The 15,341-nt window shown below is 37.4% G+C and overlaps 2 protein-coding genes across 3 annotated transcripts in view; one reads left to right on the plus strand and one right to left on the minus strand.

The window, feature by feature from the left end:
* The window catches only part of LOC131941593 (uncharacterized), an 11,403-nt gene extending 3,455 nt beyond the window's left edge, over positions 1-7,948 (minus strand). The window contains exons 1-5 of one of the 2 annotated variants that reach the window (XM_059300909.1): positions 7,819-7,948; positions 7,281-7,366; positions 5,406-5,498; positions 3,440-3,526; positions 2,906-2,986 (exon numbers count right to left, since the gene is read on the minus strand). In XM_059300909.1, the coding sequence (XP_059156892.1) occupies positions 2,906-2,986; positions 3,440-3,526; positions 5,406-5,498; positions 7,281-7,338 (319 nt within the window). In that variant the 5' untranslated portion in view covers positions 7,339-7,366; positions 7,819-7,948. Of the gene's footprint in view, positions 1-2,905; positions 2,987-3,439; positions 3,527-5,405; positions 5,499-7,280; positions 7,367-7,754; positions 7,799-7,818 lie in introns of those variants that run through there. The other variant, XM_059300910.1, reaches the window with a different exon arrangement.
* A 50-nt stretch (positions 7,949-7,998) lies between these two features.
* LOC131941583 (mucin-5AC-like) lies at positions 7,999-14,154 on the plus strand. Its single transcript, XM_059300899.1, has 3 exons — positions 7,999-8,007; positions 8,626-8,785; positions 13,346-14,154. Exons 1-3 carry the CDS (start codon positions 7,999-8,001, stop codon positions 14,152-14,154), a joined length of 978 nt encoding a protein of 325 aa, XP_059156882.1.
* Positions 14,155-15,341: the final 1,187 nt, after the last annotated feature.

Raw genomic sequence — 15,341 nt, forward strand, 5'->3', positions numbered from 1 at the left:
TTTTCTTTGACTGATAGGCTTTAATTTGATTAATAAAATAAAATAAAAAATAAATATTAATTTTTTTTAAATGGACTGGGCTAGATGATCAGAGTGAAAGGATATGTTTTTCTTTGTTTTATCTTTGTATTTCAGCAGACACCCTTCATATCATGTACACCCTTCATATCATGTACACCCTTCATATCATGTACACCCTTCATATCATGTACACCCTTCATATCATGTACACCCTTCATATCATGTACACCCTTCATATCATGTACACCCTTCATATCATGTACACCCTTCATATCATGTACACCCTTCATATCATGTACACCCTTCATATCATGTACACCCTTCATATCATGTACACCCTTCATATCATGTACACCCTTCATATCATGTACACCCTTCATATCATGTAAACCCTTCATATCATGTACACCCTTCATATCACGTACACCCTTCATATCATGTACACCCTTCATATCATGTACACCCTTCATATCATGTACACCCTTCATATCATGTACACCCTTCATATCATATACCTCCTTCATATCATGTAAACCCTTCACATCATGTAAACCCTTCATATCATGTACACCCTTCATATCATGTACACCCTTCATATCATGTACACCCTTTATATCACGTACACCCTTCATATCATGTACACCCTTCATATCATGTACACCCTTCATATCATGTACACCCTTCATATCATGTACACCCTTCATATCATGTACACCCTTCATATCATGTACACCCTTCATATCATGTACACCCTTCATATCATGTAAACCCTTCATATTATGTAAACCCTTCATATCATGTACACCCTTCATATCATGTACACCCTTCATATCACGTACACCCTTCATATCACGTACACCCTTCATATCATGTACACCTTTCATATCATGTACACCCTTCATATCATGTACACCCTTCATATCATGTACACCCTTCATATCATGTACACCCTTCATATCATGTACACCCTTCATATCATGTAAACCCTTCATATTATGTAAACCCTTCATATCATGTACACCCTTCATATCATGTACACCCTTCATATCATGTACACCCTTTACATCACGTACACCCTTCATATCATGTACACCCTTCATATCATGTACAGCCTTCATATCATGTACACCCTTCATATCATGTACACCCTTCATATCATGTAAACCCTTCATATCATGTAAACCCCTCATATCATGTACACCCTTCATATCATGTACACCCTTCATATTATGTACACCCTTCATATCATGTACACCCTTCATATCATGTACACCCTTCATATCATGTACACCCTTTACATCACGTACACCCTTCATATCATGTACACCCTTCATATCATGTACAGCCTTCATATCATGTACACCCTTCATATCATGTACACCCTTCATATCATGTAAACCCTTCATATCATGTAAACCCCTCATATCATGTACACCCTTCATATCATGTACACCCTTCATATCATGTACACCCTTTATATCATGTACACCCTTCATATCATGTACACACTTCATATCATGGACACCCTTCATATCATGTACACCCTTCATATAATGTACACCCTTCATATCATGTATTAGAAAAACTCATTGTAAAAATAGGGAATGTAAAATGGAGCAAAAATGGAGAAAGGATTACAATCATAAAATGGTGTAAAATTAGAGATTAGTGGATTAAAATTAGAAAATGGAGTTGGATTAGACAGTGAATTTAGATTAGACATTCGATTAAGATTTGACAGTGGAGTAACATTAAACAGTTGATTAACATAAGACAGTTGGTTAATATTAGGTAGTGGATTACGATTAGACAGTGGATTAAGCAGTGGCGTAGAGAGGTCGGGTGTCACCCGGTGCGGCACTTAATGGTGTCACCTCCCAGAAGCCTCAAACTTTCGATTTGCACCCCCCCCCCCCTCCCTTCCACCCTTGTCGGGATTTGTCAAATTTGCTCTTAAAAGACTTTTTAACGCTCGAATTAATCACTTAAGTGGAATTATCATTTTTTTCTCTATATTTTGCTATTTTTGCCTTGGTGTCACCCCCCTAAATGGTGTCACCCGGTGCGGTCCAACCCTCCCTCCCACGCTACGCCACTGGGACTAAGATCTGTCAATGGATTAGGATTAGTCAGTGGATTAAGATTAGTTAGTGGATTAATATTCCCACCAACTAATCGAGGCTCCAGAGATCTCCAGCACATAATCGAAAAGCGGAAATGATCTGCTACTCATTAATGCAAGCTAATTAATTATGCATGGAAGGTGCGTGTCATATCGTTAATTACGTTACATGAGAAAATCCCTTGGTAAATTTATTGACATTTAAAAACGATGAGAACGATAGCAATCAATGCTTTAGTTTTGATTGGCCAGTGTTGTGATAGATTGAGGTCGTTGTCAGTGGCGTAACGCAGAAGTGTGCGATTGGCTAGGGGTGAGGGGGGGGCTAATTTTACCAGAGAACAAAACAAAATCGCCAAGTACTGATTTATACCTATTTAAACAGTAGTGAAGAAGAAAACAGAGGCGTAGCGAAAGGGGGGGGGGTACATATGTCCCCTGGCGCTGACCATAGGGGCGCCAAAATTGGTTGGAAAAAAAATTAAAAGCTCAATTTAGCTGCAGATTTGAATTATAAACATAAAAAATATATGGGGGGGGGGCGCCAAATTGAACGTTCGAACGTTTCCCGGGCGCCGGGAAGGTTCGCTACGCCTCTGGAAGAAAATAATTATACAGCGCCACTTCCAATTTATTATTTAAGTAAACTAATACGTTAAACATTATTATTGCTAATTTAAACAAACACAATTTTAAATTTCCCGCCATTTTAAAATCAATCACAAGGCACGTGTGACCTACTTTAAAAATGTCTACGCTTACCGTGACTGCTGATGAGGTCCATGATTTGATTGTGGGTCAAAGGGTCACCAAATAATGACAGAGTTTGTCTTTTGGCGCCGGCTGTAAAAAAAAAAAATAGCTCGTGATTAATTATTGAAGTGGAACAATTTTAAAATCTGGATTTGTCTATATTAGTTGTCTAATTGAGGCGTTGAACAAAAATACTGGCATTTGAAAGGCTTTTAAGTTATTTAAGTTTGTCGTATTTTTAATCAGTTACAGAGTTTCTTCCAGGCAAGCAACTCTTCGGGGGGGGGGGGGGGGGGGGGCATAGCCCCTCGAAGAAAGTCTACCGCCCCCCCCCCCCCCCCCGGGCGATATGGAATTTATATAGAAAATTTTATACTTTAACCAGTGTGTCGCCCCCCCCCCCCCCGGAAAAAAAAGTCTGGAAGAAACACTGCTCAGTTTGTTTTGATAATTTATAGTCTAAAGTTAATAACATCGAATGAATAGCCTATTTAGGTAGACAGATTAAAATCTATAGTTGCGAGAGTTATATAAAGATCTTACTGTGATCTTTAATGAGCTGCATGATCTGTTCGGTGGTCAAAGGCTGGCCGTAAAGATCTGGATTAAGACCTTGTCTCTTGGTGCTAGCTGGGGACAGCAAAGGTTACGAGAAAGTTGAGGTCACGTGTGACAGCTTTATGGGTCAAAGGGGATGGGGGTCAGTGAGGTGACCCCTGCAGGTGTGGCTCCATAGATAAGAACAGCAACCCACATAGGAGAGATAACTCTAAAATCTAACTGATTGTTCTTGTGTGACAAAAGCTAGGGAAACAAATCTATAAAGAAAAGCAGGCAGAAATAGGGGTCAACGGGCGAAATGCAACCATAACTTAAACTCTAACCTTGACTTAATTATATAAGGTTATGACCGTTATTACGTGGACCTGTATGTAAGCCTAAAAAAAATCTCTAACCCTGACTTAATAACAGGGGCGTAGCGAGGGGGGGGGGGGGGGGGGCGGGGGGGGGCGGACCGCACCGGGTGACACCATTTACGGGGGTGACACCAAGGCAATATATATATATATATATATATATATATATATATATATATATATATATATATATATATATATATATATATATATATAAACTTTTTAAAGTGGTAATTCCACTTTAAAAAGTTGCTAATTAGAGTGCTAAATAGTCTTTTAAGAGCAAATTTGATAAATCCCGATAAGGGTGGAAGGGCGGGGGGGGGGGGGTTGACACCATGACTTAAACCTGCTAATGATAGAGAAAACATGCCACATCAAGCTGTATTTATATAGATAAAAATCGTTAGTATTATATCTGAGCACAGTTTAAAGCAATTGACGTGGGGGGGGGGGGGGGGGGGTTACATTAACTCAACGTTGCAAAATATGCCTGAAGTAAACTTTTTGGTAATAACTTCTATGTTAATCCATGTATGGGGGAGAGGGGAGGTAAAAAATTAAATACATTAAAAAAATGTGAATACATACACAAGCGTATATACCTACTTATATAAATTCAAATTTGGCAGGCAATAGAACACGGGGGCCGGTACCGGTTGGCCGCAAAGTCCACGAAGAGAGGGTCAAAACTGACCTCGACTGACCGGCGCCTTATATGAGCTTTTTTGACCCCCCCCCCCCCCCTTGATATTTTGTGAGGTCGTAGACCGACCCTGGAGGGTAAAAAAAACCAATATTCCCGTCGGATAAACCCCTTAGGATCGTTAGATTTGTCCAGATATCGTATTTTCTTATTATAAACAATTAATGGTGAAAATGTAAACAGACTACGTCACTTGGTATGTATAAAGGGGAGGTAACGTTTTAAGTAATAATTTTTAAATAATGTTTTTACTTTTTTAAAGAAAAAACAAACGTCACAAAGTATAGCACTCGTTTAAATAAATATTGCGTTATAAATTAAGTAATGTAATGTACTGAAATTGTAAACATTAATTTTAAAAGTAAATTTAATATAATATATGATTTCTACTTTTAAGGAAGCCTTTGCAGTTCTAAAAATATTGTGAGTAATAACTTTGCAAATACTCAATTTTATGTTAATTAGGATTTCAATTACACAGACTTGTTAAGCTTAGGTCAACCACCAATAAATTAATCGTTTAAATTCAGAAGTTTTTTGAAAACTCAAGCCTAGTAGATGTATATATATATATATATATATATATATATATATATATATATATATATATATATATATATATATATATATATATATATATATATATATATATATACCATATATTACACCATTAAGTGCCGCACCAGGTAACCCGACCTCGCTACGCCACTGCTTAATAATATAAGGGTATTACCGTTATTACGTGGACCTGTATGTAAGCCTAACCTATTAAGTTATGGTAATGATTATGTGTACATGTATGTAACTCAAACCTATTAAGTTATGGCAATGATAAGTGTACATGTATGTAGCTCTAACTCTAACCTAAACTCTAACTCTGACTCACTGTGATCTTTGATCAGCTGCATGATTTGCTCGTGTGTCAGAGGTTCCCCATACAACGCCGGATCAACGGAGGAATCCTGTTTTCTGCTGCGCACTGGCAAAATATATAAACCAACAAGAAATTTTAACGTGAAATTATAAACCAACAACAAATTTTAACGTGAAAATATAAACCAACAAAAACTTCAGTGTGAAATTATAAACAAACTTTTAAAAAACTTTACCGTGAAATTATAAACCAACAACAAATTTTAACGTGAAATTATAAACCAACAAACTTTACCGTGAAATTATAAACCAACAACGAACTTTACCATGAAATTATAAACCAACAACAAACTTTGCCGTGAAATTATAAACCAACAACGAACTTTACCGTGAAATTATAAACCAACAAGGAACTTTACCGAGAAAATAACACAAAATTAATAGTGGGGGGTGGGGGGGGGGGGGGGGAATCCGATTTTAAGGTTATCACAGAACCGAGTGGGGGTGGGGGAGAGGCATCTCTTTCAGGGGTGAGGGCGGTAGTAAAAGAAAAATATTATAATTTATATATACAATATATACTCTTTAACGAGTGTTTTCCATGTTTCTCTATTCCCCCCCCCCTCCTTCCCGAGAAAATGGAAAAAAATCTGTACTGGAGGGGTGTAGTTACACTGTAGTTGTTGTAAAAGCTGGAAACGGGTGGTTTTTATATAAATTGGTAGTTTTAAAAAGTAGGATGATATCAGTACATACGGAATTTTTTATTTTATTATAAACAAGAAAAGTAAACGAGTCTCTATGAAGGTGTTCCAGACTTCAATTGTGCTTCAAGGCTAAGGTTTCCAAGTGCAGAACTTGGCTAAGGGTGAGAACAGTGGCGTAGCTAGGGGTGGGGGGGGGGGGGTACCGACCGCACCGGGCGACATCATTTAGGGGGGTGACACCAAGGCAAAAAATAGCAAAATATATAGAGAAAAATGATAATCACACTTAATTAAGTGATTAATTCGAGTGTTAAATAGTCTTTTAAGAGGTGCAAATCGCAAGTTTGAGGGGGGGGGGTGCAAATAGAAAGTTTGAGGGGGGCGCAAATCGAAAGTTTGAGAGGGGGGGGTGCAAAACGAAAATTGAAAGTTTGTCCCCGGGAAGGGTCGCTACGCTTTTGGGGGGTGACACCATTAAGTGCCGCACCGGGTGACACCCGACCTCGCTACGCCACTGGGTGGGAACATTTTGGTTTCGTCTTTTTTTTTTTTAATCTTCATACTCGTCTTGGTATGATCCTAATAGTTTACAAATTATTCTATATTTGTTTCGCCAAAATTTAAATTAAAATGCTTGGTCATTTCCCCATTCCTTGACATCTGTGCCCCAATGATGCCTTTCCCCACCTGTTTGGGTCAAGCCTAATTTATTTCTGATTTGTTCAGGATTATATTCCTAGTTTTCCCTAGATGATAGAGAGCTTTGAACCGTTTTTTTTTTTGTTTTTTTTTTTACTTTTATTAAACAATTTTCGAGTTTTTACCCTAATTTTAGGCTATTTAAATGTTTTTTTTTTTTTTACTGCACAATTTTGTGGGCATTTTTTTTACCTAATTGTTCAGCGCGCTCAACACGAATTTTTTTTTTTTCCTTTAAGAACAAAATGGGACAGGTAGTGTTAAACAAATCAGGCAACTTACAAAAACATAATCAACGAAATTCTTTTCAATTTTCGCGGATTTTTGCTTTAATTTGCAATTGATGTCAAATCCGAGGAAAAAAAATATTTCTGAAAATGAAATAATAAATTGTGCGTTTTGTTTTATGCAAGAATACTTGGAATCCAGAATTTTAGAGAACTTGATTGATTTTTTTCCTTAAATCTCTGGAACTCTCTCACCTGAAGATGGCGCTGCAAAACATGCAGAGACAGACATGAGTACGACAAGGGCGATCATTCTGCCGGGTCTGATGGATGGGACACAACTGAAAAACAAAATAAAATAGTTTTAAAACTCTTTTAGTTTACCTCTCTTTCCCTGCTAGCATCACAATTTTACAAATTAACATTTTTACTGTGCGCGCAAAATTTATGGGAGCACTTTTTTATTATTGTGTCATCATCATCTTTTCCATTATGTGCCCCAGGCACATGCGGCCGCCATAGAAATCTCTTTCCACTTTTGCAAGTCTCTGGTAGTTTTCTTGGCAGTCCGCAAGATTGTCCTGCCTTTGTCAGTTGCTTTTCTAATTTTGTATGTGTATCTATATGTATTTTTGTAGGTTTGTGTGTAAGCAGATTTAAACGCTATAGTTATAATAACACAAACTCCTATTACAATTTTTTTTCATTTTTAATCATTACTTAACATACGTGTATACAAAAATCTACCCTCCGTGGTCTACTTATTCTACTTGAATCTACTTGATGTACTTACAACTCAGCTCCTTATCTACTGCACAGTTTGGTACTAGAACTCCTGACTGGTTGGGCAATTAGCGTGTGCCGCATGCACTGACAGAACTAAAACACGCACATTAGCATTTTACACATGACGATTTTTAAAAATCTTTTCTCTCTTCTAAAAAAAGATAAGAGTGGTTGATTTGTTAAAACGATGGCTATGGTTGGTTGTTTTAATATATCCAGTTAAATCCAGTTTGAAATGTTTCTTGTCTGCACTTTTCATTTTTTATAATAAAAACGTCTTTTTGTTTAGTATGTTGTTCAATAAGTAATTTTTTAAATCGTACATTTAAAAAAAAAACAACAACCAGACTTGTCCCATGTTTTATCGTAGACGGTCTTATCAGTCTTAGCCCTGGCGTGTTACTGTAACGTTACTTAAGTCTTAGAGCTTTCAGTTTTTGTAAATGTTGAATCACGTTTTTTAATAGGGGAAATTTGATCAGAGAGAGATGCGACTTTTTTTAAGAATATATTATTAAAATATATAAATAAATAGGTGGGGTTTATTTATTTATTTATTTTGCTTTTTTATTTATTTTACAAAACAACGAAACCAAAGTATCAATTTGTTGTCAAAATTAGAACAACAAAAATTTCAATTTGTTGTGAAATCTAGACGAACAAAGTATCACTGGGTTGTCACGTTAAGACTAACAAAATACCAGCTGTAATCAAGACAATCAAAAGTTTAATGTGATTGTAATCTCATAGTAAAACGCTTAGTCGGTTTTTTTTTTTTTTTTTTTATTATCACATTTTGACCTTTCACTTTCAGTTGAGGTTGTCCAAATCTACACATAACAGTGATGAGCACAATGTTATCTCAGTCCCTACCCAACTAATGCTGGGTACCCGTTTGCTGGACCTGCTCCATCACTCTTACCGAAAACCTGGGAAAACACGGGCTAAAGGAATGCTGAGCTACAGCAAGATCTGTACTCACTCAAATCACCCGATTATTATCCCCTTAATTAATCCTAACTAATGAGACGGCGTGGTCGAGTGCTATTCGAAAGTCTCGGGTTCGGATCTCGGGGCTGCTTGACGTCTATGAGTCCACCCAGCTATGATGGGTACCTGACTCGCGTTTGGTAAAGTAAAGGCGGCTGGTCATAGTTTTGACCACGCTATCCCTTCATATGCTAAGGTCAATTCAACTTCATCTGGTTTTGAAGATCGTTATGTCTGATTTGGAACTTGAATGTTTAAGCGTCTCATTGCTTCGAAAGACTCTTCCATAATTTTTTTTTAATATCTTTATTTTCAAATAGAAATCATTACATCAACATATACAAATGTGTGTGTGCTTAACATAGTGTGTATTTAACATAGTTCAAACATTAACAAAAATTATCATTACATGAACAAAATGGTGAACATTACTAAAAAACGATCAACAATTCAAATGACGATAACCAGAAATAAAGAAATACAAACATGTTTTTTTTTTACCATAATAGTCTTAGGTGTTTTTACAGTTTTGTTGAGAATTTTTGCACAATATAAACAGCGTGAGGAATTAATAGAAAATATTAACAATCTGTCTTCCATAAATGAATTTTTTTTTTTTTTTGAAGAATAGAAATACTTTATTTTTCATTACAGATTAAAATGAGCTAGTTATTTCCCATTTCATAATACAAATGTAACTAGGGGAAAAAAACTATTAATATGTTCAAAAAATGTATTAGAAATACAGAGAAATTCAGTAGTATTAACATAAAAGATTTTATCATTGCTTATTTTAAAATTAATTAAGAAAATTTAGTTTGCTGTGCGGTTTGTTTAACATTTTTAATATTTTAAAGATTTTAGTATTGTTTTTTTTTGGCTCTAGATATAATAGAAAACATTAGCTATTTTAAAAACATAATTTATTAGCATCAGAAAATACTTTATTTCAATCACTAATCATAGATGTTGTTAAAGTGTCGTAAAATCATTAATTTATTTCAATTTTCATCATCGGCTTCTGAGGACTGATACAGATTTACAATAGTAATATTTCTTTCTCACTTGTAGCCTACTTTCATTCATTAAGATGGTTTACTTCTACATAGTGTAATCTTCCATAAATGAAATACTGAATGTTTTAATAATGTGCCAAGAAACAATACTGAGGACTGTCACAACTATCTTCAAGTAGAAGCTTTGATTGTAAGTTATTAGGTTATTTTGAAAATATACTAAACTGTCACGAAAATTCGCATCCATCCCTTACAGGTAAAATGTGTAATGTAATTTATGGACTACCTCAAACTTTTAAAGTTTATATACTCTTGTTATCTATTCCATAACCAATACAGAAATACTGAATTATAAAACTCTGTGTTCCTATATCTACGGAATAACCTCCCTTGTTTCATTTAGATTTTGTAAAGACGTTCTTGAGGGTCAATGCTAAGGATTTTACCATTGGTTGACAGTGTTTCTTTCAGACTTTTTTCTCCGGAGGGCGGTCAACATTTTAACATTTTTCGGAAGGGGGGGGGGGCGGACACTAGAGAAAGTGTATGTTTACTATATAAATTCAATCTCGTTCGCGGGGGGGGGGGGGGGGGGGGGGGTAGACTTTCTTCGGGGGGGGGGGGCTGTGACACCCCCCCCCCCCCGAAGAGATGCCTGGAAGAAATTCTGCTCACATTTCTACTCGATGTATACCCTTGCAATATAATATAATGTTTAATCTCAAATCACTACATCGTTTTTTTACTTCGATGCAAATTTTTAAATTATTTTTTTTACATTAAGAAAAGCAATGGTATATTCAACGCGTATTTCCTTCGTTTTACATGGGTTTCCGCGAAGCCTCGTTACTACTGTACTCTTGGCGACTCTTGTACACTAATGTTAAGTTCTAGTTTTGGAATTTCCAGCGCTCCCACCAATTGTTTGGTTTTTGTCTGATCAATACAGAACACTTACACATTGTGTCTGTCGATTTAATAACAAAACAATCATCACGTGACAACCATAAACAAATCATGAGCAGATGTAATCTATCTAGGTCAATGTGTCAATTAGCAGCTGACCAAAGTTCACAATTTAAAAAAAAATGTATGTAGGCTAAAATTTTGATTACATAAGTCAAGCTCCCAAATTTTGATTACATAAGTCAAGCTCCCAAATTTTGATTACATATCTCTGAAGGTGGAGGGCACTTGAAACTTCTTGGTGTCACCCTCCCCCAACAAGAAACAAAGTATATATATATATATATATATATATATATATATATATATATATATATATATATATATATATATATATATATATATGTGTGTGTGTATATATATATATATATATATATATATATATATATATATATATATATATATATATATATATATATATATATATATATATATATATATATATGTGTGTGTATATATATATATATATATATATATATATATATATATATATATATATATATGTCTGTGTGTGTGTATGTGTGTGTGTTTGTGTCGGCCTACATGGGCCTATAATGTAAATAGATGCCGCATACGCGTAAATGTGTATGTGCTTTTTTTCTTAGTGAAACCCCCCTTAAATGGTCCGCACGCCCACCCCGCTACGCCTCTGGTTGAGGTATATATTTTATTTATAAATTCTATTTCTCTCCCCCCCCCCCAATCCAAGAAACTCTGCATAGCATCGCATTCATAGGTTTGCATGAGGGTTGGATGGGAGAGAGAGAAGGGGGGGGGTGTTAGAAAGTGCTACGACATTTATTTAACGGGTTTTTTTTTTCAAGGAATTATCTTTCTTCGGTACAACAATTATAACAAGTCTATCAATGCTAACTAAGCCAGTATTATTTTAAAAATCGTGGTTTAAAAGAAAAATTAAAAACTTCAGTGTTGAGAGGGGTGGTAGACCGAAGTGTGACATTTTATGGGGATGGTCTGGCTTTTTGTGACATGTGACAATGGGAGTGGGTGAAGGTCACAATCGTCTCCTACACAAGCGTGAGATCGGTGATGGATGACCACGTACAGGCTAGAGGTCGGTACTACTGCTTAGGTCAAGTTTAGGGTTTAAGTATGGGCAGGGTGGGTAAAACGGTCTGTAGGGCAGGTAAAGTAGAGTTCACCTGTTTCTGTGACCATGGCATAGAAAGAGAAAGTATGGTCTTCACGACGTCCAGTCGACTTAACATTCCCTGACGCAAGCTCTGAGAGAGCTGAGGGGATTCAGGGACGTTCTACGGACACGAACCCGTGGATTTGACATCGAGACTTTCGGGTTATCAGTCGTATGATCTACCATCAGACCACGCCGTCCCACTCAGGGTAAAGTAAGAGGGCGCTATTCAGTTTCAGACCTGACACTCCATAAAATTTAAATGATGTCACCCCCAACCAGAGGCTTAGCGAACCTTCCCGGCGCCCGGGGAAAAACTTTCGATTTGCACACCCCCCCCCTTGAACTTTCGATGTGCACCCCCTCGAACTTTCAATTTATTTTCCAACCCATTTTGGCGCCCCCTAAGGTCGGCGCCCGGGGACATATGTCCCCCCCCCCCTCGCTACGCCTCTGCCCCCAACCCTCTGTAAGAACAATACTACTACAAAACACCAGCACACCCACACAACCAAACGAACCAACACACCCACACACAATATGAACAAAGAGCTCACCATACAACTATACAACCAAATACACATCAGCCAAAATACCAGCACTCAATACAAACTCACAAAACAAAACATGAATACACGCGTATGTTGTGGAGATGTTTAATGAGTATACACTATTTAAAGACATTTCATCAAAACACGCATTCTGTGGTTAGACATTATAAATAGCCATATGGTCACATGACACACGATGTTAACCCAAATAGTCACACGATATACAGAATTTAAGGTGCATGTGTAAAGGGAAATAATTTAAAAGAAGAGAAAAAAATAATGCAGAAAATGGAAGCACTTTTGTAGTTACAAGCAAACCATTGTTTCTTGTTTTAGATTGGGAGGAGGGGGCAGGGGGCAACCCATGGAAAAATATGCTTGAGTGAGCACCAACATTGACCTTGGAATAAGTGGTGCATGACCTAGTAGTGCATGACTCCAGTGATCAGGAATGTGTGAAGACAAAACATGGTTCTAATCCATTAGCCATATCCACAGCTGGTAAGGTTGAACCACAATACTGACAACAACAGTCAAACTCTAAAGTGATAAGTTGTGGATGTGGGATTGGTTTAAAGATATCTTTGAAATCATACTAATAATAGCTGTGTGCCTTTGGTTAGCTGATAAGAAATAGAGAGAAGAAAGGTCACTGGTTAGAGAGTGGACACAAAGATGGTTACAGTCTAAGGAGGTGGCTTGACTTGCCGCTCCTGGATCAAATCCTTGACAGACTGGGATTATGTAGAAAGTTGACTGGGCAGCAAACAGGAGAGGTGGAGCTGAGAGAGACAGACAGACAGGCAGTCTAGTCTAGGTTCAGGTGCTGTCGACAGTCAGGTGGTTACCCGCACCCAGTCAGGTGCAAGCAGCTGTTATCAGGTGCCGTCACCAGCACAGTCAGGTCCAGTCACCAGCACACAGGTCCAGTCACCAGCACACAGTCAGGTCCAGTCACCAGCACACAGTCAGGTCCAGTCACCAGCACAGTCAGGTCCAGTCACCAGCACACAGGTCCAGTCACCAGCACACAGTCAGGTCCAGTCACCAGCACAGTCAGGTCCAGTCATCAGCACAGTCAGGTCCAGTCACCAGCACACAGTCAGGTCCAGTCACCAGCACACAGGTCCAGTCACCAGCACAGTCAGGTCCAGTCACCAGCACACAGTCAGGTCCAGTCACCAGCACACAGGTCCAGTCACCAGCACACAGGTCCAGTCACCAGCACACAGTCAGGTCCAGTCATCAGCACACAGTCAGGTCCAGTCACCAGCACACAGTCAGGTCCAGTCACCAGCACACAGTCAGGTCCAGTCACCAGCACACAGTCAGGTCCAGTCACCAGCACACAGTCAGGTCCAGTCACCAGCACACAGTCAGGTCCAGTCACCAGCACACAGTCAGGTCCAGTCACCAGCACACAGTCAGGTCCAGTCACCAGCACACAGTCAAGTGCAGTCACCAGCACACAGTCAGGTCCAGTCACCAGCACACAGTCAAGTGCAGTCACCAGCACACAGTCAGGTCCAGTCACCAGCACAGTCAGGTCAAGTCACCAGCACACAGGTCCAGTCACCAGCACACAGGTCCAGTCACCAGCAACAGTCAGATGCAGTCACCAGCACACAGTCAGGTCCAGTCACCAGAAGTCATATCCACCTGACTAAATGCTGTTTGATCAAAGATTAGCTTTTAAAGTTATCATTGCCTCATTAGGCCCCACATTTTATATCCGATGAAATATTTAATAAAATCATTGACAAAGACAAAACTCAAAATGTAGCAGTGAGATTGATTTTTAAAGAAGGATAAATATCAATTAGTGACAATATCAATTGGGGCTAATATGCCAAATAAAATTTCTCTATACATTCACAATTACCATAAAACATGTCTATATTTTTAACTTTTATTACCATTATTAAACTTAAATATACTTTAGGCACTAAGCATCAAAATAATTTTTAATTGCCTTGCAGTAATCAGTGTGTAAAAATACCCTGGGAAAATTAACTATTTTTACTTTAAATAACTGGCAAAGATTACCAGCACTAGAATCTATAACTAAATGAAATTTCATGTGACAATTTTTTTTCCTAACCAAATCAAAAATTAAAAATCTAAATTACATTAAAAATTTCCCTTTTCTGAGAAAAAAAATATAACTGTCTCCATCACAATTTTTAAAATTCAACACACCCTGTAGAAAATGTAAATTTTTTACAAACACTCGGAAAAAATATTTTCAAATTATCAAAAAAATGTCAACTTTGTCAGTCTTCTTTTTTAGGTGATGTTAGTAGTCATCAAGGGATATGGATGAAATGAGTGGGTGGCTGGGGGATGTTCCCACCCCAGACATATGAATGTAAACATTTGCTATCACCTTAGGGTTATCCATAAGACATTGGTGACAGAGGTGTCTAATATAAACATCGAAGCAAATTATAATTGGTCATAATAGGTTTAATCTAATTATAATATCCATTAAATAATTCATTATTATACATAATCAGTTTACACTAGTAAACACTTGGGGAGAAAAAAAAAGTACTATTAGACTACCTCGTATGTGTTATCACATTTCTTTGAACTAAATGCATTTAAATTATTGTACGTGTATATTACTACCCTCACAATAGCAGAAAGTAAATTTTTATGCCATGATTGGATGGCCCTTATAAAACAATCCAATAAAATAATTTAAGGAATGAGCAGGGACCTTTTGATACCTTGACACAGAGAAATGAAAGCAAAAATCAAGGCAAGATGAATGGGTGCAAGGTCTTGACTGATACCAAGGCATCATGCAAGCTAAAGTACAGAAAATACCAAAAGCAATAACCTTGTATGG

This window comes from Physella acuta, unplaced genomic scaffold, assembly GCF_028476545.2.
Source record: "Physella acuta isolate Inbredline_101_S28 unplaced genomic scaffold, ASM2847654v3 ptg000366l, whole genome shotgun sequence".
In the NCBI taxonomy this organism is placed as follows: domain Eukaryota; kingdom Metazoa; phylum Mollusca; class Gastropoda; family Physidae; genus Physella; species Physella acuta.